At 36.5% G+C, this 23616-nt stretch overlaps 1 protein-coding gene across 3 annotated transcripts in view; it reads right to left on the bottom strand.

Annotated features, from left to right (window-relative positions):
• Positions 1 to 1762: 1762 nt before the first annotated feature.
• The window catches only part of TMEM181 (transmembrane protein 181), a 35748-nt gene continuing 13894 nt past the window's right edge, over positions 1763 to 23616 (bottom strand). For all 3 annotated transcript variants that reach the window (XM_032683437.1, XM_032683439.1, XM_032683440.1), the window contains 15 exons: positions 19234 to 19289; positions 17867 to 17957; positions 17173 to 17291; positions 15974 to 16093; positions 13996 to 14076; positions 12913 to 13012; positions 12064 to 12194; positions 11365 to 11456; positions 10952 to 11009; positions 10170 to 10272; positions 10020 to 10071; positions 9317 to 9399; positions 8135 to 8224; positions 6509 to 6575; positions 1763 to 5582 (listed from right to left, as the gene is read on the bottom strand). In XM_032683437.1, coding sequence (XP_032539328.1) covers positions 5504 to 5582; positions 6509 to 6575; positions 8135 to 8224; positions 9317 to 9399; positions 10020 to 10071; positions 10170 to 10272; positions 10952 to 11009; positions 11365 to 11456; positions 12064 to 12194; positions 12913 to 13012; positions 13996 to 14076; positions 15974 to 16093; positions 17173 to 17291; positions 17867 to 17957; positions 19234 to 19289 — 1322 coding nt within the window. In that variant the 3' untranslated portion in view covers positions 1763 to 5503. The remainder of the gene's footprint in view (positions 5583 to 6508; positions 6576 to 8134; positions 8225 to 9316; positions 9400 to 10019; positions 10072 to 10169; positions 10273 to 10951; positions 11010 to 11364; positions 11457 to 12063; positions 12195 to 12912; positions 13013 to 13995; positions 14077 to 15973; positions 16094 to 17172; positions 17292 to 17866; positions 17958 to 19233; positions 19290 to 23616) is intronic.

The following is a 23616-nucleotide window of genomic DNA, read 5'->3' as shown; positions in this document are numbered from 1 at the left end:
TCTGATGTTTTCAGACTCTGGCTCTCACCTAAAGTGGTTTAGAGTGAGATGACAGCTGATCCAACAGTGTGTTTCAATGATCTGGAAAGATGTAATACTGAAAATTCAAATTACAGTGGAGGATATAACATATCAGTTTCAAAACATCCCTGTAAACACATCTCCTTCATGATATCATTATTCTCACGTATGTCCTAGTGAGTGCTGTAGGGCTATACAGAATATATATACCTCAACCTGAGGAGTATGCACCTACATTTCCATAGCAGAGAGCACTTAGCATGGGTTTGACTAGAAACAGAACTCAGTGTCAATATTTGCTTCTTGGTGAAGCCATTCAAACATTTGTCCTTTGTTCATGTTAATAAGAAATCCCTTGATTTTTTTGCTTTTTGTTGGTTCATGCATGTGCTGAGCTGCAGAAAAAACCCATTTGAGATGGCTGTCAGTGTAAAGGTTGTATGGGAGGCAAACACTGTTGTATTAAAATAGAAGTTGTGCTACAGAAAGGTAGACAGTTTTATAGATAGTTTTATATGTGAGCAATAACCAATACTTCCATTATAACAGTTTTAGGACTACAGAAAGGGGTGTAGAGGTTGTGAGTTTTTTGGGTGGTGTTGTCCCCCTCCCATGAATTAAAATAGGGCTTTTCTGTAAAATTGTATACCCAATGTATATTAGTTTCAGTGTTCTACAGTAACTGATTTTTAAATTTTAAATATCTTCAAACACTTTAGTTTCAATCACTTTTTTCAGAGACTGCTGGCCAGCTTATCTCCGTGCCAAAGTAAAGCATTCACGTAATGAGCTTGCAGAGTCCTTGCTCTAGGTAATTAATTGGCCTTAAGAAAAATCATTACTTACTGTGGACTGGAGTGTTCAGGAAGGTACTTATAAAGTCTCTCTCTGGTTCCTGTCTCTCTCTTACTGCTGTGGCTCTTCATATTCTTACACTTATAGAAATCGGGGACATGGCAGCCCTGATCTGGAGGGGAGGAGGAGGAAGGGGGCAGCCCTTTACTGTCACTGCCACAAATGAGTATGACCTGTCTTCCATCATCATGGCTGGGCTTCGCGAACGAAGATTTGGGAAGGCTTTATCCTGTCTTCCACCACTGTGTTAACTAAAACCTAAAGGAAATGGCTTCAGGATTAACTGCTGCTAGTAAATGAGAACTACCATAGCTGATACTAAAGCAGGACTAGGTTGCATATCCGTTTGTGCAGGGAAGTTTGTGGCTGTTTTATTCATTTAAAGAACGGCACCACCCCAAACAGAGAGTGGTGTGCTGATCACTTGCAGTCTATCAGCTATGAGCATCCTCTGGGAAGATACAGAGCTGTAAGAAGTTGAAGAATGACATCAGCATCTTCACCATCTCCCAACCTTTTTTTTATCTCTGGCACCAATACTCACTAGGGGGATTCTCGCTGCCAGCGTGACCTCAGCAGGCTTTGCAAAGCCACTGTGAAGCCATTTGAAAATGTCACGTCCCCTTTGTAAACCTGGCTAAGGTATTTAGGGAAATTAGCAACCTGTCCTTCCACCTTCAAGAGCAGGCAGGGTAAAATATGAAAAAACCCCAACAAACAACAGAAAACATCCGTGCTGACACATCCTCTTGGATCCCATCCTTAGGCAATTAACCAAATTTAAATATGTGTAAGAAAATGCCTGTAAACTGAAAATATCTGTAAGTCATGAAAATGGTACAGTTCATGAGAAGTAAAATTCACTAGAAGAAAAATAAAACCAAAATACAATATAAAGGTATAAAACTTTATTATGAACATATTTAACAATGATTATGCACATGAATTCTTCCAAGAAACTTGAAGTAAAATATTCAGTTTTCCTTCATTTTCCATATTAGCATGAAGTTTTACAACATAAATGGATATTTGCTGTTACCAGTACAACTTCTGGATACACAGAATATTTAACATGTCCTCATGCACACTTTCTCAAAGCAGCATTTAATTACAGCTTCTCATTAAACAGAGCATTTATCTTACACATTTTTATACCATTTTGGTACACAATTTTTCCATATTTTCATTTTACATATTTACAAACTTCTAAAAAAAGTTCTACAGTAATGCAAAGGTTATTACTGGCATAAGCAAAAGGAAATAGGTAGGGAAACTATGGATAAAAAGTTGTCATTTGGCTCAGAAACAACAGATCAAAGTCTTTCCTAGCTGGAACCATTCTCCCCAGTATTGGTATCAGAGGTTCAATGCACTAGCTGTGTCTCACTGGTGTTAAGCCTTAGGCTTCCTCTTCTTTGCCACTCGTAGGAAAGTTTCCAACCAATTCCAATTCCAACATCAACTGTATTTTTAAAGCAAGTACTACAGAAAATAGTTGCTATGAATGACTCACACTTGATTGATTCTAAAAAGTCCCTTGTGATCATTGTGTAGGTGAAAGTCTTGCAGTTATTTAATAAATAGCCTCTCTTTAGAGCAGGATCACTGGATGCTGTGGGTCTTTTTGTATACTTTTGTGTTATACAGTTCCACTCGTGATGGAGATAATTACTTTAGCAGTAGTGAAAGGAAAGCCTGGCTAGTTTCTTACCCAGATTTCTTCTGTTTCACTCTTAGGTTACAATACTCAGAGGTGAATTTATACCACCTATTTCCAAGCTGTTTTCAATCCATATTGTAGCATTCTTCAAATACCGTCTCTGCTTTCCAATCATGGAAATACAAGGAGTCAAACTGAGATTTCTTGCTACCAAAACTAGTTCTTTATCTGCTTCACTGCTTTTGTCATCTTACTGTAAATTGAATTTGATGCAACAGTGCTTCAACCAAGCTTACCATAACACTAGCACTCTCAAAATATAAAGCTAATTGGCATGGCAAACATTGCTTAAATAGAGTCTCTAAAAATTAACACAGAAACTATTTTCTCACTATTTTCATAGTGCGAAACTTGCTTTAAGCACAATTTCCCATTCTTCACTTTTCTATTGCCACTTTGAATGTAGTGATGTAGTAAAGTTAATGCAAACAAAACAGCAAGAGAAATGGGCTGAGAACAACTTAGAAAAAAAAAATCTCAAACGTATATTATAAATACATTCTTTAGTTAATGAAATCCCAAAGCATGACACTATTTCAGAGTTAACTGTAACAACCAGTTCAGACTGCATAAGAAACATTAGTGCACTTTGCACATGGGTCAAATTTTCTCTCTTCAGAACAATTTAACAGTAATTAAACAGAGTGAATTAAACAGTATCAGAGAAAAAATATCTGAATATATAAGTATCATGTAAATATCAGGTTTTGAAGACCTACCTTTCTGTACCCACTGTTACTCTAATGGAACTCAAAAGGATTTGGGGTATGCAAACAATCCAAGTTGGCTCCCAAACCTGACTCTGCAAATTCAAATAGCTGTAGGCCTCGGAAGAGTAAAAATGAGAATGGGCTCTCCAATTTTAGGATACAGAGCATCTCCCATACCTTTTAAAAAAAGTCTAAAAGGAAGTGCTGGAAGAAGAGCTTACAATAGTTCACTGGAAAGAAAACCACCCATAACTTGAAATACTTCTTGAATGTTTTCCTATATGTTCTTCTGAAGTAACACCAATTAAGAAATTAAAGGGAAAAACCTTCTCCCCCAGTAGTTTCCTTGCTTTTGCCATACAGCAGTGCTTTGGCTTCTAACAAATAAACGATCCCTGGCACAGAAAGTTTTAAATTTCAGATACTCTCAAAAATTTCATAGCTCTCCGTAATTGTAGAAAGTTTTCTTTCTCTCTCACACACACACACATTTCAGTACACGTCTTTAGCAGAGCACTGATTTAATCTGAACATGCAACCACATGAAGCAGTTCCTTTGGTCCCCCCTAAGTGAACTGCTGCCCTGTGAAGTCTCCCCTTCATGATCTCAAACCAAAAGGTTATTGCAATGGGAATGGTCTAGAGCAGTTGTTGCACCAAAGCAGAACATATCTATTTTCTCCCCAGTATGATTCAGCAAGTCTAGCAGGACTTCATTGCACTATTCTGCTTTAAATACTTCAGCGATGAGCACAATTTCCTAGTGCAACCCAGCACCATATTCTAATACATGAACAGTGCTTTTGAGAGCCTTCTGCAGCAGCAGGGCAGAAAAATTTTACAGGAGTAAATCTCAGTTACAAATCCATAAGAAAAAGAGATACTTTTAGACAGGCCAAGTATCTGAGAACAAAAGCAGTTATAAAAAACAAACAGCACCCACTTAAATAAAGAACTGAACAGTAGTGTAGGAGAAAACCAACTTCTAAATAGAGCAGCAGCATTGTACATGGAATACTTAATTCCCATATAACTTTGTTCCAGCACAGACTGGAATACAGATAATCACAAAATGTGCTAAAAAAATTCCCCTCAGTACAGGTGGTGACTGTGGTATGACAAAGCAGCTGAACTATGCACAGAACATGCTCACAAGCTCACTCTCAGGCCCATTCAATACATGAGCAACCACAGTTGTTCCTAGGATGTAGATTAACTATTCCCTAATACAACTTAAGGAAAAATTCTGATGTAGGAAAAAAAATCTCTAAAAGTGAAATGTTTGGAAATTTGAAATTGCAATTACCTATGAAACTTTCATACTGTATTCTCTGTAAGTGCAACAGTCTCCTCCAGCATACAAAAAAAACAAGAAGAAAAGTACAGGCTTCCTTCTGAGATTTGCTGTTGCTGAAATATTTCAATTTGAAAGGGCTGTTCTAAAAAAAACCAATACAGACACTTCTGTTGTGGCAGTAAAGGATGTCAAGAAACATACATTATACAAATAATTTTGCACCACTGAGACTATTTTGGTTCACAAGAACTTGACTAGCTTGCGCCTACAAATCCAGTAAACTTAATAAAAAATGGTCTTAAGTCTGTATCACTTATTCAAAGGAAGAAAAGAAAGCTTGTGTTTTCTTGTATTAATTAAAAAAAAAAAAGACTAGTTCATTCCCTGCCTCCAGCTCAAAAGACTAAGGTAGAAAATTGAAAGGGAAATGAGGAAATTCATACAGCAGTGGACAATATACACAGCAGCTAATGCAAATATAACAGATGAATGGCAGCTTGCTGTACATTATCCTAAAAAAAAAAAACCAAAACAAAAAACAAACAAACAAAACCCACCAAAACCAAGCAGCAAGGAAGCAATTTGCAACTCAGTATATAATTCGTGAGACTTTGAAATGGAAATAGACTTAAAGATTTTAGTTCACAGACATCCTGCTATCAAGCATTTTATAAGACATGTAAAAATTTTGGTTTCTTAAGTTTTCACCCCAACCATTTCAAGCATTCGTTTTCTCAGTTTTAACTCTGTAAACAGAAACAGAAGCAGGATGTCCTTCCCGGGAGTTGGTGTTAAAATGACAGCAGACTGTAAGGAAGCCAAGGAAGATGTCCATCTAGGAAAACTTCAAAATTGGCTTAATTCCAGCTGAACAAGTCTGTCTGCATCAAAATCAGTCAATCAATCACTGTCTGATTCCTCTTTATACTTGGCTCTAATAGCTTGGCCGTTCTGAAGTGGCATTTCTTCATAGTCACTCCTGTGAAACAGATACTTGTTGAAACTTCTGAATGTGGTGTTCAGATAGGAAGTTGAAAATAAACAGTTGAAAATAAACTACATTGAGGCATCAAATGTTACTTGGGTAAGAAGCTGGTATCTGTTTTTCTTCCTTGTGGGAGATATGAACAACATATATGAATTTTCTCCAGAGGACAATGTGTAATAAAAGTTATTCCAGTAACTACAAGCCACTTTTCACACAGATTTGTATAGAAGCAAGCTGGCACTATCACTACTCATCTAACTAACCAAAGGCAAGCTAGCCCAGGCAATGGATGAACTTGTTCGGGTTAGTGCAGCATTGGTCCCATTCACGGTTCCAGCCACTTCAATGTCTTTGGTAATAGGTGAAAAATCAAGGGCAGATAACAAGTGTGTTTCAGTGTCCAGCACAGAGCCACCTGACTGGGATGGGTTTCAAGTGCTACTATAATTCTCATATTACATAAACTCACACAAGTCAAGGAAATTTTGCTAGACTTGGCTACTCTCAGTTCAGAAAGCACTGGACACTTAAGAAGCACCATTCTCCTTCCCTGAGGCGTTTACATATGAGATGCCTCTTTGCTAACTCCACTTGACTCCTGCTGTCCTTCCCAGTGTAAAAAGGAAGCCCTTTCCTTTCACAGCTCTTGCTGCCTTCACTCCATGACCTACCAGCATCATAATACTTTCTTACCTGTTTGTATCAGTGCCATGGCAATCCCTTTTAGAAACCAAAGAAAAGAAAAAACAACATGCATTCTCACTGCATTTCTGTTTCAGAAAAAGACTATATTTCTGTTCTTTAGGCAGAATACTTTCACTAACAAACCATTCACTTATTTAATGAATATGGAAAAGAACATTACAAAAATAATATACACACCAGAAGTAACTCTCCATAGTATTTTATAATCTTACCCATAAATCACATCATCATCTGAATCATTCAGCATAGAAAAAGCAGGATTGTCTTTCAACTGTGATTCTGGAAAATACAAATAAGGGTTAATTTAGTGTGTTAAATGTAGAAATGTGACTAGTTCTAACACAGCACTGTAGCAACAGACACAACTTCCAAGGCAGTCACAATTACAATTCAACAAAACTATATCCAAACAGGAATTCTCTCCTTTGAATTCTCCACCCTTCAGCCACATTGTCATGGTATTAAGAGTGAAGGAAATGACAAACTATCTCAGTTTTAGATAGATATTCTCCATGTTGTATAAGTTGATTTCCTTCCTTATGCAGCTTCCTATGTCATATTATTTCGATTTGCACATAAATTAATTCAGAGTTCATTATTTTTTATCAAAAGTTTGTATGTATTTAAAAAGCACAGACTTGTGGTTTTGGTTATTTCTAAGCTACAAATATAATAGACCAAAATTGGAATCCCTTGACTGTAAGTCAGTGATCATCTAGTTACTTTTCATCCTTGTAAGAGATGAAGGAAGGACTTATACCTTTATAGTGAAATGAAAAGAAACACATACTTTCCAACAGCTATGATAATTCCCTTATTTTAAGGCCTTCATTTCTTGCACAATCTGTGCTGCTTAGCTGCAGTTCATAGTAGAATTCAATTTAGCAATTTGCCGTAATATTTTTTCCTGGCAGCCTTTTACTTTCTACCATCTACAAACAAATATTTCTTGCAACCCTCATCCAGCCAGTTCTTTTTTCATTCTTAATGGAAAAATAGCATTTTTTTGTAATGGTTCCATCCATCTCAACTCTAAAAATTCAGAGAAAGGACCAGCTCCACTATTTAGTGCCTTCCCCCTGCATGCTCTCAGCATGCAAGATATGATTGGCCACTAGATAATCTCATCTAGGCTTCCTTTCCCATGAAAGGCTGGACTGCATGATCTTTCCAGGTCCCTTCCAGCCTCGGCTGTTCCATAGTTCTATATCATGAACTCAATGCTTAAAGCAGAGAACGGACTCAGTACAAATATTTATTTTAAAGATCTTTATCTGTTAGAGAGAGAACTGCTTTATAATCATCCTGTAAGTCAGACTGTATCCTCTACACAGGAATGCAAAAGCAGAAGTGCTACTGGTTCAATCCTTTATCTCCTTTAACATGGGTCCTGTGCAGCCCTCCCCATAGCAAGTTCTCCAAAATTCCTCTCACATCAGAGATCAGCTTCACTCCTACTGTTCCAACAGCATGTTACTGATTTCAGAGTCCAGTTTGCCAGCATGCCAATATATAAACTTTCATTAGAACAAAGTACAAATGAAATAATGTTGTGCCTTAAGGGCTGTGTGTGAGTCAGTTCAAAAGTTGGTGCATTACATGCAAACGTCATACTGACTATACACTTGATCTAAGTGCATAAGAATTCAAGCCTAACTCATCAGTTATTACATTTTATGTGTTCCTAATTTGCTCAGGAGCAGGGTAGCTTCTGCTTATGTTAACTCAAAGGAAATTGGAATAGTAATGAGACAATCAAAATATAAAGAGGTTGCACAGTATCTGCTAATATGGCAGTTCTTGCCATACAAGTTTGCCAGACAACAGCTTACACTTACCATATAGTGCATTCTTCGAGGGGGAATACACGAAGGCTAATGTGTAGAGATAAAAGTTCAGTAAACCATAAAATGATAAGAATTCTGCTGGTAGTAAGCGTCAAGGATATTGCTCAATATAGTTCCATACACATAAACTTTGGAAACAAGACCCAATCCATATACAAGCTGTTTCAATGGAAAGAATATTTACCTTACTGATGTTTGAGAGCATGAATGGCTAAACAAAACTGCATGTTTTATTTTCAATGACAACTTATGTACTTGAGCTATTTCAAGCTAAAGCTCCTACTGAAAACAACGCTTTAACACAAGTAACATTTGCTGAGGTATGGTCTACTCAAGCAGTGGAGTGCATGGTCAGTCAAATGGTTCTGCCTTCAGTGCTAGAAGAAAGCTGAGTAAGTAGGGGTGTTCAGGTGTTTTAAAAGTTTAAATGTTTCTCCTTGGCACAGTAATTAGGAAGGAAGGAAAAAGGACTATCTGTAGATAGAACTCTGAAGATGGTTTCTTGCCATGCTTTTAGGAAAATACTGAAGGCTTTACATATTGTTTTCTACTACCTCTCAATACATATCTAAGCTTATCAGTAACCAGAGCAGCTGCAGTCACACAGGCAGTTTCAGAAAGTACAGTGAAATAGGATCTCATGGTTCAGGTCAGGAATACAGGTTGTAATCCTTTGTCAACAGACATCAGAAATAGTCTCTCTCAAGTCACTTAAATTCTCTGCTATGACCTGTACTACATGTAGACTTGGACCAATACGCAAACAGTGACTTCTAAACTATTAATTTCTCATATTTTAGTATGCCCCATGCTGACTGATAGGTACACAGAAAACAACTGAGGCAGCAAATGCAGCCAAATTTGTCATAATATCTAATTAAAATGACTTCGATATGCACCAGGCATGCATATCCAAGCCTTCACTCCTTTTGAAGAGTATCAAAAGCAGTTGTGATTCATGATGTGAACAAATTAGACTGAGACTGTCTAGCTCATAATCTTTACAAGGAGTCATTACAAAATGCTGACATAAAACCTTGAACAAAACAGACTTAACTGCAAAAGTCCACCTAAAAGTCAAAGGTCTCAGTCTTAGGTACATAATTTTGAAGTACCTTCTGCATGAAAACAGCTTAACATTCCTACTTGAGCAGTATCACAACACAAGGATATAATTCTGATAATGAGTCGACAGCTCAGCAACAAAGTTATCCTGTAGAACCTGTGCTCCAAAGCGTAGGTAGAGTATAACGATGCTGTGGGGAAAAAAAAAAAAAAAACACATAGGTGCACTCTGGCTTTAAAATGCAAAATTGAAATAGTAGGTTGATAGAAGAGTATATGAGAAAATAATTATGTTAACGTGCTGACTGGTTATTTTAAAATAGATTTGCTTTCATAGTTCTAAATTAAGAAGGATTATTTTGTGATTAAAAGTCAGCAGTCAGCTGAGTAAAGTGGAAAAACTCCTCAGATTTCATCTACTACATACTATCCAAGTAACAGCTTGGAGTGGGGGAGAAGGATATTAACAATAATCTAAGAAACTAATTGTAGACTTCTGCTTTGACTAAGTGAAGTTTACAAAACTCCAGAAGAGGGGAATGGTGCCTTTGCAGACCACTCAGCAGTAAACATCTCTGCTAAGTGAACCTCTAAATCTTGCAGTGCATTGCCATGGTAATACCAATAATATAAACTTAGCTCAAAAAGCCTCAAGAAAGGTTAAAAAATTAAAAATGTTTGCCACAACAGCCATATTAAAGACATTCTTCAGTTTCATTGACAATTTTATTATCTACAAAACGTATTCAAAGCTCTGAAAAAAAGGTTATAAAAGTTACAATTCTGAGAAAGGTATTTTGAAAAGCCTTACCTAATAACAAGCACTACAAATGTTAATGCAGTCAAGAATTTTAACCTGAGATCTGAAAAAAATTGAGAAAAGTTGTTATTAGTGAATTTACACCTACATCTAGGAGAAACAAGCCTGTTTGGGGAAGAATCAAAAAAAAATATTCCTTACCAACATAAGGCATGTTTCGAAGTTCTGAGCATGCCCTCACTATCAGGAACAAAAGGTAGAGAATGTATGTGGTTGCCACCACAAGGAAGAAGATCTTCATTCCCTATAAGAAAAGTGTTAGGTTTTATTATTTAATGACACTTGGTCTATTCCTAGGTTTTATTATTTAATGACACTTGGTCTATTCCTCCTTCCCTCAGCAGAAATCATTATTTCCCAAAGCACAACATAGAATGGCCCACTTATGCAGGAAAAGTTGGCTCATGAAATGAGGATGGTGATACATCCAGGTCGAATTTTAGGGAATGTAAAGGATATTTCATAGAAACCAGCATTTTTCACCAAATTCACAGTGAGCTGAATCCCCATGATTTTCTAAAAACACAGCTCCCAAGAACAATACAAGGACCCACTACATCAGATGTACAACAAGAAAGCCTGAAATTTACCAGGACAGTCAATCTTGGCAGGAGTAAAGATATACAAAGCTGACTTAATAAGAGGCTTAAAAATTTTTCTTTCAATTTCAACAGCCATGAGTCTTGTGGTGTTGAGTCTCCAGATTTGCAGGACAAATTACCCTTCTCAATATGGAGCTCAATATGGTCTATGCATCTATCTAATGCAAAATTAAAAATACTCTAGTCAGAGTAAGACCATTTGACCAGCATTTTCTATTTTCTAAATTGTGTTATAGATTTTTATAGAAGAACAAACCCCATCTCCTTGTATTGCCTAACTCTACCTGACAATTTAATAGCAAGAAAACATTTCTGACTTACCTGGAAATTGCCTGTGTCAACCCTGTATTGATATGTAGGATCATGTACTTCATTAACGCTAGAAAATATTCAAAATTAAAAACTGGTACGTGCACCATTCCAGACAAAGTCAAAAAGACATACTGACCAAGAAACCCACTCAAAAGAAAAGGTTTAAAGTTACTATAAAGGTTTTCGCTATATAAGTTGGTGCAATGCCATTAATTCAAATGCAGTCGTGACAATTTACTGCATATAACATTCTCGTTTCCTAACCCAATTTGGAAGAAATATGGAGGATTTAAATTGTAATCATGTCTAATCTCCCCATTTGTTTTTTAGAAAATGCATTTCTCTACCACTAGTTATAAACAACCTTCTCATTCTTGAACACTCTCAGCTCATACTTCTGCAATAAATTTTAAATTACTTACGTTTGCCATATTCCCAGTGTAACAGAGGCCAGCCACAATAGTCCAACAATAAAGAATTTGGGCAGATAAAAAGTTAAGCACTTCCTTTCCCCCTGTAGAGAAAACAATATTGTGGTGAAGAAGTGAACTCCATTTGAGATTTTATTCATTCTTGACAAAATAAAATAACTGTCATTTTTGTTTCACTCAACATGAACTAGAATAAAACACTCATCTTCTGCATTTTTATCCTGCACAGGTGATTTAGAGAAGACATAAAATTGTATCATCATTTGTGTTAATAAGATGCAGTAGAGTTGGAGCATCCTATTTATAAAGTCCCATATATTTCACTGATAATGCAAATAAAGGAACATGCTCCAGAATTCGTATTTCTCTTAAGCAGAATTTTAAACTAGTTTAAAAAACCAATCAACTACCACATAGAATAACAAAACCCTTCAAGCAAGAAAAAGCATAATGGCACCATGATTCTGAAGACTGTCCCACCTATTTCATTTAGACTTGGTGGAATCAAGATAACCTACTTCACCATAAATCATTTTAACTCCAAAGCTTCATATGTCACATTGTACTTTATGAATAAAATAAACGTCTCTCTTTAAAATATTTCATTTCATTTTTGTCACCTTTTGAGAGAAATGAAAAAAACCCAAGTACTGTCTTCTCAGTTAGTAGTAGATACTGGTGCACCCTTACCTGTACTCTTATACCATGGTAGACACAAAGCCAGAACAACAACAATGCACACAGAAACAGTGACTGGAATAGATCATCCAGCATTCCAGGAAACCAGCTGTTGACCAGAAAAGAAAGGGGGAAAAACGGATCTGTAAAATAAATAAGAAAAAAAAAAAAAGTTAAACAGAGAGAAGAAAACCTTTCATTATAAAAAGTAAAGCAGAACGTATCTTCAGAGGAACAAAAAACCGAGATTTTTCAAATTACACCAGTAAACGAAATTGAAGTTCACTTTATCTTAAAGAAATTAATAAAGAAAATGGTGCCTCCAGCAGCAATCCTCTGTGCTGTAGAAATAATCTCAAATGGTTGCCAACATTTCTAAAAGATTTCAAGTTTTATTAGACTTTCTACTAAACCACTGTTAACAGTGATGTCCTAAAAATTGATTAAAATGCAAATATTCTTTTAGTACTGCTAGAAAGTGCTAGAATCTGATGTGTTTTCCTGGACTAAAAGGAGCCTCCATTTTTAACTGAAGTCTGAAAAATGAAGAAGTAAGACTTAGCAGATGAACAGAAACTGAAAGGTTCAGTATGGTAAGCACCTATTCCAATCAGAGCATTAAACAAATAGTTGACATTGATGTGACTGAAAAGAATGAAATCCACCTACGCGTTATGCCCTTGAATTTGCTACACTTGAAAAGGGTTGTTAAGATTTTTTTATTTAGTTTTCTGAAGCCTTATAAACAGTTGCTTATAAGTTCAAGGAGGAATTCCATTTTGCCTTTTTCTCTCTCTTTTGTCTTTTTTTCTATTTCTTTTTTAAAAAGGAGCTTTTTGAAAAATTCCAGGATACAAGTACCATTGTAAAGTAGCAAGAGAGGAAGTAGGATGGACATCCATTTCTGTTCAATACCCCAGTCTCTCATGGAGAATTTCCGCAGAGAATGTGCAAACAGACACTATAAAACAACAAAAACAATGATTTGTAAGGAAGGGATACAGCCTTAACGGTTTAACCAGAGCTAAGAGCACATTGCAAAGGCTGCTTCATGAGGTCTTTGCCTCTGAGAACACAGTAAAACATGAGCCAGGTCTGTTAGGCTCTACTTCAAGTTTGCTGGCTGACCCCAAAGCAAATTACATAATTTCTCAAGCAAACTGAGAAGTAAACCAGGTAGTACTGTGAAAATCAATGTGTGAAAAAAATTGTTGCCTCATTACTGGTCATACACTATCATCAAGTTCCACCTAAACTGACTTTTTAAAAAAGCAGCTTGCATTTTATATTCACAGTTACCTGCTGAGTGACATCATCTATGTAAGAAAAATGTTATGCAAGTGTGCAGTACTTTGGTGTCCCTACTCTGAAAATTCAACATTTTAGATCTTATTTTGTCTTTTTTTTTTTCCCCAAATACTTCTTTTCCAGGGCCAAACGAGGTTGGAAAGGAGAGATAATCTAAATCATAGCATAATTTAGATTGTAAGGCATCTCTGGAGGTCATCTGGCTCATCCTCACACTCAAGGCAATGATAACTTTAAAGTTAGATCAAGGTTCATATTGATGTTTTGCTCATTTTCAGACACAAACAGTCCACACTCTGGCCATCCTATTCCAAAGTCTGAGCCTACCTGTACTGCAAAAAAATACCTTTTCTAGCATCTAATCACAATTTCCTCTGTTTAAGCAAAATTCTTTCTGTTTAATCCAAAATCAGAGTTTAGAAAAGCAAGTTTTCCCATTTATCCTATTTTCTTAATGTCCCTTCAATACCACTTGTAAAAACATAAAAGCAGCAACTACATAAGTATTTCATTAACATTCTTTACAATCCATTCAGTGATCCGTCAACTCAGCTGCCTGGGCTTACACAGCACTACAGAGCAGTGTTATCAGCTGTCTATATAATATACTCCAGAAAAACTGAAACAAAATCTTACCGTGACCATAAAAGTAAGAACTACAAAGACAAATCGGAACCATATTTCCACTTGTGAAAAAGTTGGATTGTAGGTCTTCCACTAGAAGAAAATAAAAGAAAAAGAGCCCAATGAACGATGTTTTGACACGGTACATATGACATTGATAATTAGCACTTTATGCAGATACTGGAAAGTTCTCAGGCTTTTTGAAATGTAAAGGTGTAGCCAGATTTCACAAAGACAAATTCGTACCCACAGGACTACCTGATGAAAAGATAAGCAAAGCAGTCTAATAGCCTTGCTTCTCTTTTATCCTTCCACTTTGTAACATACTCAGTGCTGTCATACGTTAAAGCAATTCTCAGGACAAAAAGGATATTTTCTTCATTGATTTAAATTGCATTTTCATTCAAAGTTTTAATACCAATAAATGAGTAAATCCAGTATGTTCTTCTTTATTACCAAGGTCAGTTGCATAAATTGACTATGAAGAGATCAATAAGGTGCAGGGGTGCTTCCCATAAGGGGTTTGTTTTCTTAAAGCTTGCTCACTTGTCTCAGAAGTGGAAAAAAAGAAAATCACATAAAGGAAGAATAAATGAGCTTACTAGAAATACAGAAATCTTTTCATAGGTTGGGGGAAAAGCTCCTTCTCCTCTAATTACTAGAAGGGCACAAACATTCATTATAACATGTCAGTTTGCAAAAACTCTACTCTGTCAACAATTTATCTCATACCTGGCATGCTTCTGTTTTGAAGCCATTTTTGAAATGTAAACTCCCTGGTACAACACATGCTCTGCTCATGTGAACAAGAAGTTTTACCTTTCATTTTAAACTGTAAATGTAGAATGAAAATTATATGTAGAGAACCCTATTATACAAAAGGCAATCTACAATTTCAACTGAGGTCATCATAAACAATTGTAATAATGAAATAAATTTGATAATTTCAGTTGCTGCAGGAAAGTGGGGCTTTGGGTTAGAGGTTTTTTTGGGGTTGCACACAGGTCTGCCTTAAAGGCAGCCTGCAAAGCAAGATAATAAACTGTACAACTACAGATGCCCCAACACTTTGTCCTGTTTGAAATCTGGAACTAAACAAACAGTTTGTGAGCTTAGGGGTTTTTTCCCCTTAGAGCTTATTTTTAATGATGTGCTTTATGCACTAGAATATCACAAATACTAATATTTAGAAAGTTAATTTAGTATATAAAAAACATTTTTGCTTTATAGTAAGATTTTTGCTTGCTACCTGCTCTGACATTCCAAATGCTGTATACAGGTAGAATACAGCATAGTAACATGTATTATAAACTTGGTTTAGTTCCATTTTCTCCCAGTGCAAATTTCTTTCTGGAGCCAGTGAACACACACTGATGATGTGTTTTATAAGCAGTCTTTAGAACTATGTACTGAGATAATTATTTCACCAGGGATTATTTTAGTGAATTAGTTTAGTAGCCTGATTATTTTAGCTGAAAATAAACACCATTTTTCCCTTCCTCATAAGCACAATCATTAAAAAACCCAAAATCTTCATTTCTCTTTGAGTTTGTTAAGTCTTTCTAGCCCATGCTTTTGCGAAGTCTGGAAAATTTGCTAATTCAGATAAATCTCCTGGAGAAGCTGAAAAAGACACCATGCTTCAGAAAGGCAACATCTCTATAGGCAAATGTAGAAAACTGAATGTTCTAGTCTACTTTGTCTATTATTAAAAATATCTGCCAGGAATTAAGACTAAATTTATCTGTTACAAAAAACAGCATCAGCAGTTCTGAGAGAAAAATCTTTCCCTATAGAGGTGAAAAAATTGGTCTAGACTCTTATGAACAGTAAATGCTACAATAATTCTGACATCAGTAGTGACAGAAAAATTAATTATAATGCATTTTTATATTTCTCTTCAAAAATCAGACACTTTTCTGTTACAGTCAAAGCACACCTCTATAGCATTAAAGAGACTTGTTTTACTAGTATAAAACTTTATACTTACTGTGAAAGTAATATTCTGGATAGTGTATGTTAACTTGTTTAGATCTTCAAAGCTAACAAATATGTTGTACTGAGTGTAGTTCAGGTAGCCAAGATGAGCAACAATGATTTCACTGCATTTCTGTGAACACATACAGTAGAGAATAGTATGTTGAAGTCTTCAAATTATTCCAGAATATGCACTGTCACTATAGGATGGAGAATTTGTTTCTAAATGGTTGAATATTGATGATATTCATTATATGTCTCACCAATCTCAATCAGTCCGATTAAGAGCTTCTTGAAAGATACAAAGGCAAAACAGAAGAAACTGATAAAGTCAGTGGTTGAACAATAAACAAGGCTAGCTTTTCACTTTAGCTGGTGAAAGCACCTGCTTGCAGCACCAGGATGGATATGAATAACTGTCAGTCAAACTCTAGGTTATCAGATTGTGAGATGGGGCTATCTTGTACTAACTCATTTTTAAAAGCTAACAGGAGGAAAGAGAAAACTCAAGCATACTGTTCTCTTGGCCGTAGGTAATTACATCTAATGGAACACTGTTAATTAATTTCTGAAAATTTCATAGATATGTGCATACATATATAAAAAGAAAATCCTTGACTTACTGTATACACTTTTCATAAAAAACTTCAGCTATGTCCTTCCTAAAGGACTTGGATCTGGAGAAACTAGTTTGGATGTCTCCAAGCTTAGAAACTTCAGAGAAAATTACACCAGAATCTCCAAACCTTGAACATTTCTTCACAGGTGGCAAAAAATTCGGCTTTTTCAGAACACAGTTGCCAGCTGATTTGAACCAGACTGTGTGAGGTGTTGGAGGAGAACTTTCTCCCCACTGCAACCCCATATCCAATCTTTGACTACAATATCCCTCTATTCAGTATTGCTAAACCTGTTTAAGTGACTGAACAGGACACACTGTTTTGCTGACAAAGAGCAATTCTAACAAGAAAGAAGGGTCTTTAATGGGTAATAGACACAAGTCATAGAAGTAAGCAAAAAAACAATGGATAGGAAGATGCTTGGTCAGCATTAGTAACTATGTTGCCATTATAAATAAAACCATACCCTAGAGTCTTTCCTGAGACATGTTTAACAGATACATTCTTCTTATTTGCAATGTAAAGCAACATGCACACAAACAGATTTAAAGAAAGTGCACTTCATCAAAGTTTTGTTTAAGCAAGTACATACTTGTGCACAACTGAGTAATCTTGTTCGATTGTGAACTTGATTATTAACATATGGTGTGCTTCCATCCTTCACCACTCCAAGTACTTTGACTGTCATAGTAACATTCTTTTTGAGGGATACTGTAAATAAAACAGAAAACATCAACCTATTGCTACATTCAGAGATGAAATCCCAAATAGAGTTTCAGATATAGTTCAAAATGTGCGTTATCCAAATATTACTCAGAGTTATTCAGTTATACTTTACTGAAGTAGGGGTACAGTATTTTAATACTTACACAGTAAGGCTCAAGCCCTGTAGTGAATCTTGACAGATTAACAATTACTAATACAGTATTTCTCATATATATACAGGGAAGCTTTATTGAAAAATCAATATCATTACAGACTACACACCTAATTCCCCCAAAAATGAAGGAGGAAAGACACAGATTATCTGGATACTACTGTGTTCACAGAAATAACAAACAATATTCCCCTATACTTGTTACTTACAATTCAGTCAGTGCTGTCCATGCCTTTACTGAGGGAGGGGGGTGGAGGGGAAGAAAAAGCATCAGAGGAAAAATCTACCAACCACAGACAAAAAGCAACAGGATCATCTGTGTGACAGATGAAATTGAAGATACAATAGACAGGTTGCTATAGCAAGTTTTCTATTCTCAAGTTTCCTGAGAATTATGTAAGATTCTCACCATCATGCTGATCCAACTCAACTACGCAGGTCAGCCACAGCTGCTGATTGTAAGTTGACAGCGGTGGCGAACTTAAATTAAATGGCTTCAGCTGTAAAAAAACCCAAAAGATTAGCACCAGCCATTACACTGTTACATGGCATATCTGTAGTTACAATGATGAAAGGCATGTTAATTATGTCTGTGAAAATGTTTTTGGGAAAAGATTTAATAGATGGTACTCTGTGGACAGTATGATAAGCAGCTCAAATAGAAGTCTTTCAGAGAATTAGCTTAAACAGCCCACGTGTTTTGCACAGCACAGAAGCAAGGACAGGTATGACTACTAAAGCCCATAAGAGCAGCAGCATTAAAGCAGATAAGTTCAGACATGAAAAACAAAATCCTGAGACTTAGCCTGAACATAAGTAATAATTTTTAACACTTCACATCAAAAGTCAGGTTTGCGTCCCTTTATCTGCCACAGTTTTAAATCTGTTCTACTATAATTATGAAAACAAAACTATTTTCCACTAGGCTTTCTAAAAATCCCACATTCAGTTCAAAAGAATGGAAGATATCATTAACAGATAAAACCTACATGCAGGGAAGACTTCTCTTATTTGAAATCAAAATGTGCTTTAAAAAAAAGAAAATCCACCCATAGTACAGTATCAGTACAAACAAATATAGGTGACTAATAGATGAAAAACAAAGAAATGTTCCAGTGTATTTAAAAAAAATTTACTTAAAAAAAACCCCAAAACGAAACCTTTTTTAGCACTTTCACAAAAAATACTTCAGATATTACGTTGACAGTGAAGAGCTATCTAGAAAAAAATTGCAAGAACTAAGAACCAAAATATGAAAGTTTTAAGAACGTGAATGTGAAGGTTCATGTTAGGAAGCCAGATCCCATGTCTTGGTCACGTGACAGTGAACAATTAACAAGAAACAGAAATATTCCTTCCCAGATGGTAGAGAGGAAGATCACAAGAGGGATATCATTAATTGCCACTGAGTGCATCACTTTTCAGTTTATGTTCTCAATTTCTATTTCTGAACCCCCTACAAGAACCTCCAACCTTAGTTCACCAGGGGAAAACTCAGATGCTACTTTATCAGAAACTGCTGTGCGGAAACATCCTAGAATTCTCTACCTGGCCTGCTCACAACAGTAACAGACTAGAAATTGCTGATGGGCCATTCATAAATAACACAGTAGTAGGACAATATTGTATGTTCAGTTTCAAACTGGAAAGCACCGATAAGACGTTTTCCAGTAAAAGTTCAAATACTTAAAATAATTGGGGGGAAGAAGGGTAGTGTTTAATATTACTAACATCAAATAAAGCCATTCATATAATCCAACTATACTTAACTCTTACCTTTAGGCTGTTATTTAAGTCTGTTCTTGCTACAGAAGTTTCAATTACATTAGGACCTGCACAATATATAAGAAGGAAAAAAGAAAATAATATTGAAGTATACATACTACTGGTAAGTAATGATGTAAATACAGGTTTTCAAAAGACTGTACGAAGTCCCTGCCTGCAAAGCAGGTAAATAGTATCACACTTTTCAGACGTTTAAATTGAAGGGTAAATCACTTGGACATTTCAATATAATTTATAAACTTGGCCTGAATGTTCCTTTAAGCAATTCTGACATAGTATTTCTAGGTATGATTAAATAGGAAGTAAATTATAAATCAAGAATTCCATGTCAGAAGCCCTGAATGTGTACTCTACTACAACAAATCACACAGTATTTATACAAATATATCCCAAGCTTTTCATGGGAGTGCAGTCATGAAAGTACTCAGCTACAGAAAAAGCTGGCTAAGCACCAGCGGCGCTTTTGTTATAGAGACTCAAAGTTTAACAAGGGCTGCAGAAACCACCTGAAAAAACAGCATGTTTAATTGAACTATAAAGTTTGCATGGCCAAATTGTTACCATTACCTAGTTTAAATGGAGCACAGCATCCGTAACACATTGCACTCAAGGCTTGGGCACCAGGGCAAACACATCCCATTGCATTTGTGTGCAAGAAGCCAATGCCTTTTTATGCACGTGTAATGTACTTGCCCATACAATCACAGTAACAGTACTTTCTGGATAAAGTTGGATTTTCATTGCATTGGTCTGTTCAAGCCGAGATACCCACATTTAGTTTAGCAACAGTTCTCAATTTACTCAGACTGGGCCCTTCCTTTTCTACAGAAATCTGGGGCTATGATACACGATGAATGTCATCACATAAATAAAGATAACTGCATAGAAGTTGTATAAACAATTTCTCCCAAAGCAGACAATCCATTTAATAGAGTTGCATGTCCAATTGTAGTGGGAGATGTTCAACTCGATACCAGACCTTTTATGCAACCATTCCTCCAATCATTCTGGATACGGACAGGCACACGCTTAGCATGTACTGATCCATCCACTCACAACCTACCTCTAGTTCTATATGCAGTAAATGGGAAGCAATCAAATCATAATTTATGTTAGAAGAGATCTCCAGAGAATATCTAGTCCATTCTTGTTTAATTAGGTTGCTCAGGGCTATGTCCAAATAAGTCTTTAACATCTCTAAGGACAGAGACTCTCATAACCTCTCTGGGAAACCTGTTTCAGTATTTAATCACCCTTATGGTAAGAAAAAATTCCTAATATCTAACTGGAACTTTCTGTGTCCCAGCTTATGTCTGCTGCCTCTCCCCCTATCATCATGCACCTCTGAGAAAAGTCTAGGCCCATCTTCTGTGTATCCTCTGATAAGACGGTTGTAGAGAGTGCTACAATTTCCCCTTAGCCTTCCTAGGTATGGAAGAACACACGCTACTGGGAAGAAGAAGAATGCACTCATGTTTGTACATACACAAAAACACATGTTTGTACATACACAAAACACGAAAGGACTAAACCAGAAAAGTGAAAGGGAAGAGTAGAAACAGATCTGTGTCTATACACTGGGGTGTGAACAAACACAGAGGAGACCTAAAGCAGGTAGGAACAAAAGCAGGACATACATATTTGCATTTGGTCACCACAGGCTTCCCAATCACAGCAAGATTTCGCTGTCCAAATGGTCTCTCCCTCTATATATTTGGTCTGGCAATTTAATGTAATTTATTAATCCTCCCAATATGCTCTTTCAGCCATAAGCTCAGTATTAAAAAAATTATGCAAGAAAAGCAGTTTTTCACAAAGACCATGGACTTCAAAGTTACTACAGAGAAACAATGGAAAAGAAGGAAGTTTACAAATAAGCAACATAGGATCACTCTGTGCAAGAAGTATTTTAGGTTACCTGTCATGACAGCTCTAAACATGTAGTACTGCTTGGGCTCCTACAATCACTCTAATAACAGTATTAACCATCTTACAGACTTTAAATGGAAAAATTATGAATTTCACCCATCATAGTCAAAATTTCATATTAGGATTGCAGTTCAACATCACTAACAGCCACCCACTATAAAGTCAGTTCTGCATTACTGAATTTTTCAGTTCTCAAGTACATATAAACAGGGCAGATTTTTGAAAGGCATTTTTTGTTTTAAAAAGCATAACTCAATTTCAGTAAGTGTTCACAGATGATGTCATCATATGTCAGTAATCAGTTCTTGACAAAACTAAAAGAATTGGCCTTTTTTATAAGTTTCTTTTTTTTAATTGGAAGATATGAACCAATATTGGGACAGAGAAATCACAGTCACAATTTTTAAGAGCAGCAACCAAACAAATAATGAAGTTCTAGTGCCATTAACTGCTACTTCTGAAGCAAGCAATATATAAAAGCTTTTTTAAGCAACTGACCATAACAATGCTGTGGAGACTAATTTAAATTGCTATTGGGGTTTTTTCAGTCTTGCTCAGTTATGAGAATCACAGCTGAAAGCAAAGAACCACCCTGAGGTGGTGAACAGGAAAACTGCACAGGTACAGAAAAATGAGTTCTGCACTTTGGATTTTCATTACACTTGTCTCACCCCAGAGATAACATAGACCCACTGGGACAAAGGGAAAGAAAGTGAGTGCAACTTGGGAAAAAGATCAAACAAGTCTGCATCTGTCTTGGGTTACAAGAACTGAAGAGCAACTGCCACCATAGATTAAACTGTCTTGTTTTCTCAGCTGAAAAGCAAGACTTCTGCTAGGCTTCCCAAACTGCAGGTAGAGATGTCGAGTATGGGCAGTGGCATATTCAGGCAGCATGGAAAATATGGATGTATCTCCCATGCTTTCATTTACTTAGTGGGTTTGGTGAGTTTTTCTCAGACTGCACCCTTTAATGACAGAGCATTCTACTGTTACTGCCCCTCCTTCTATTCACAGGAAGCAAGCAGCTGTCAACAGAAGTCACAAAAAACATCACAGTAAGTGTTCAGCAGATCTCCTCCCAAGGTAAACACCATTCTTTTAAAAATAATTAAGTTATAATAATACGTGGTGTTCATGCTTTGTCAACAAAACTATCTGGCAAACCAATCTTACAAGGACAAGAATCCCACAGCCATGGCAGTTCCTGAAGGGGATCACAGGCAAGGCCTGGGACCCCAGCAGGGTACAGATGACCAAGTGTTGCTTACAGCAGCCAAGTCCCCTGGGCCAAAGGTAACCACATCATCAGATTGCTCTGCACACAGACACAATGCAACACACCAACACAGGTTCTGATATCCATTAAGAACAAAATGCTCAGTTTTCTCTTCCAGGAGCACTGCTTTTTGCCTATCTTACGTAAAACAACTTTCACTTCTTGCAACCTGGCAGTATAAATATACAACTACAAATATGGTTCAATTTTATAGCCAAATAGCCAAATTACAATAAATTAGGTAATTCCATTTTTTGCTCTTTATCATTCATACAAAATGCACTTTTGTAAATGTATTTCTACAGTATTTTAGTGGCCAAATAATGTCCTTCAGCATCCTTAGGCAAGTCGCAGGAATATCAGTGGTTAACCTTTATGAACTGAAAGTCTATTTGGACCTTAGGCTGCTACAATAAATCAAACTGCAGGAAAGAAGGTTTTATTTCACAGACAAATTTTATTATTTAATGTTATTATGAAAAATGTACTGCCTACAAGACACAGATGGGTATAAAAAGCCTAGACAACTGCCTCCAATTAATCCCCTCTTCTTTCCAAGGCAGGCAGGAGCAGATGACTCCCAGGCCTGGGTAGCCCTTCTCATTCTAAAGGAAATGAAGGACAGGGTAGAGGTAGAAACAATCCAACAAACAGGTCAAAAAGTGTCAGAGAGGGGCACAGGAGAACACACTGGACATGCTTGGTGACGTGGAAGTAAGCAGTAAAGTGGGGGAAGATGGCAACAACCTTAAGTAATTCTTATATACGGGATGGGTTGCCTACTGAGTACAAGTCCCTCCCTTCCCCTCTCCCTGTCTGTCACTTCTGTATTGACAAAGCTCTCCTGACAGCAGAGTACTAGTATATTAACACTGCTGTGACAGCACACTGACTTATTTTTCAAGTATGTTTTATACCTGGAAAAGCTCTCTGGCATAAAATAAAGAGGGCTCCCATGCTTTTCAACTCTCTAGTGACACTGCATCTTTGTGGATCAAATCTCTGATCTCCAGGATAAGTACTCAGACACTAAGTGCTTAGCCTCTCAGATCACATCAGGACTCCAACAAAGGTCTTTGAAACCAGAGACCAAAGCTCATATATATGTTTGACAACTGAAGTTCATATTTTTACACTACTAAAATATTTATTATTTCTGTGGCATT

The sequence above is a fragment of the Chiroxiphia lanceolata genome, chromosome 3, assembly GCF_009829145.1.
Source record: "Chiroxiphia lanceolata isolate bChiLan1 chromosome 3, bChiLan1.pri, whole genome shotgun sequence".
Classification (NCBI taxonomy): domain Eukaryota; kingdom Metazoa; phylum Chordata; class Aves; order Passeriformes; family Pipridae; genus Chiroxiphia; species Chiroxiphia lanceolata.
This window is presented reverse-complemented; position numbering and strand designations above follow the sequence as displayed.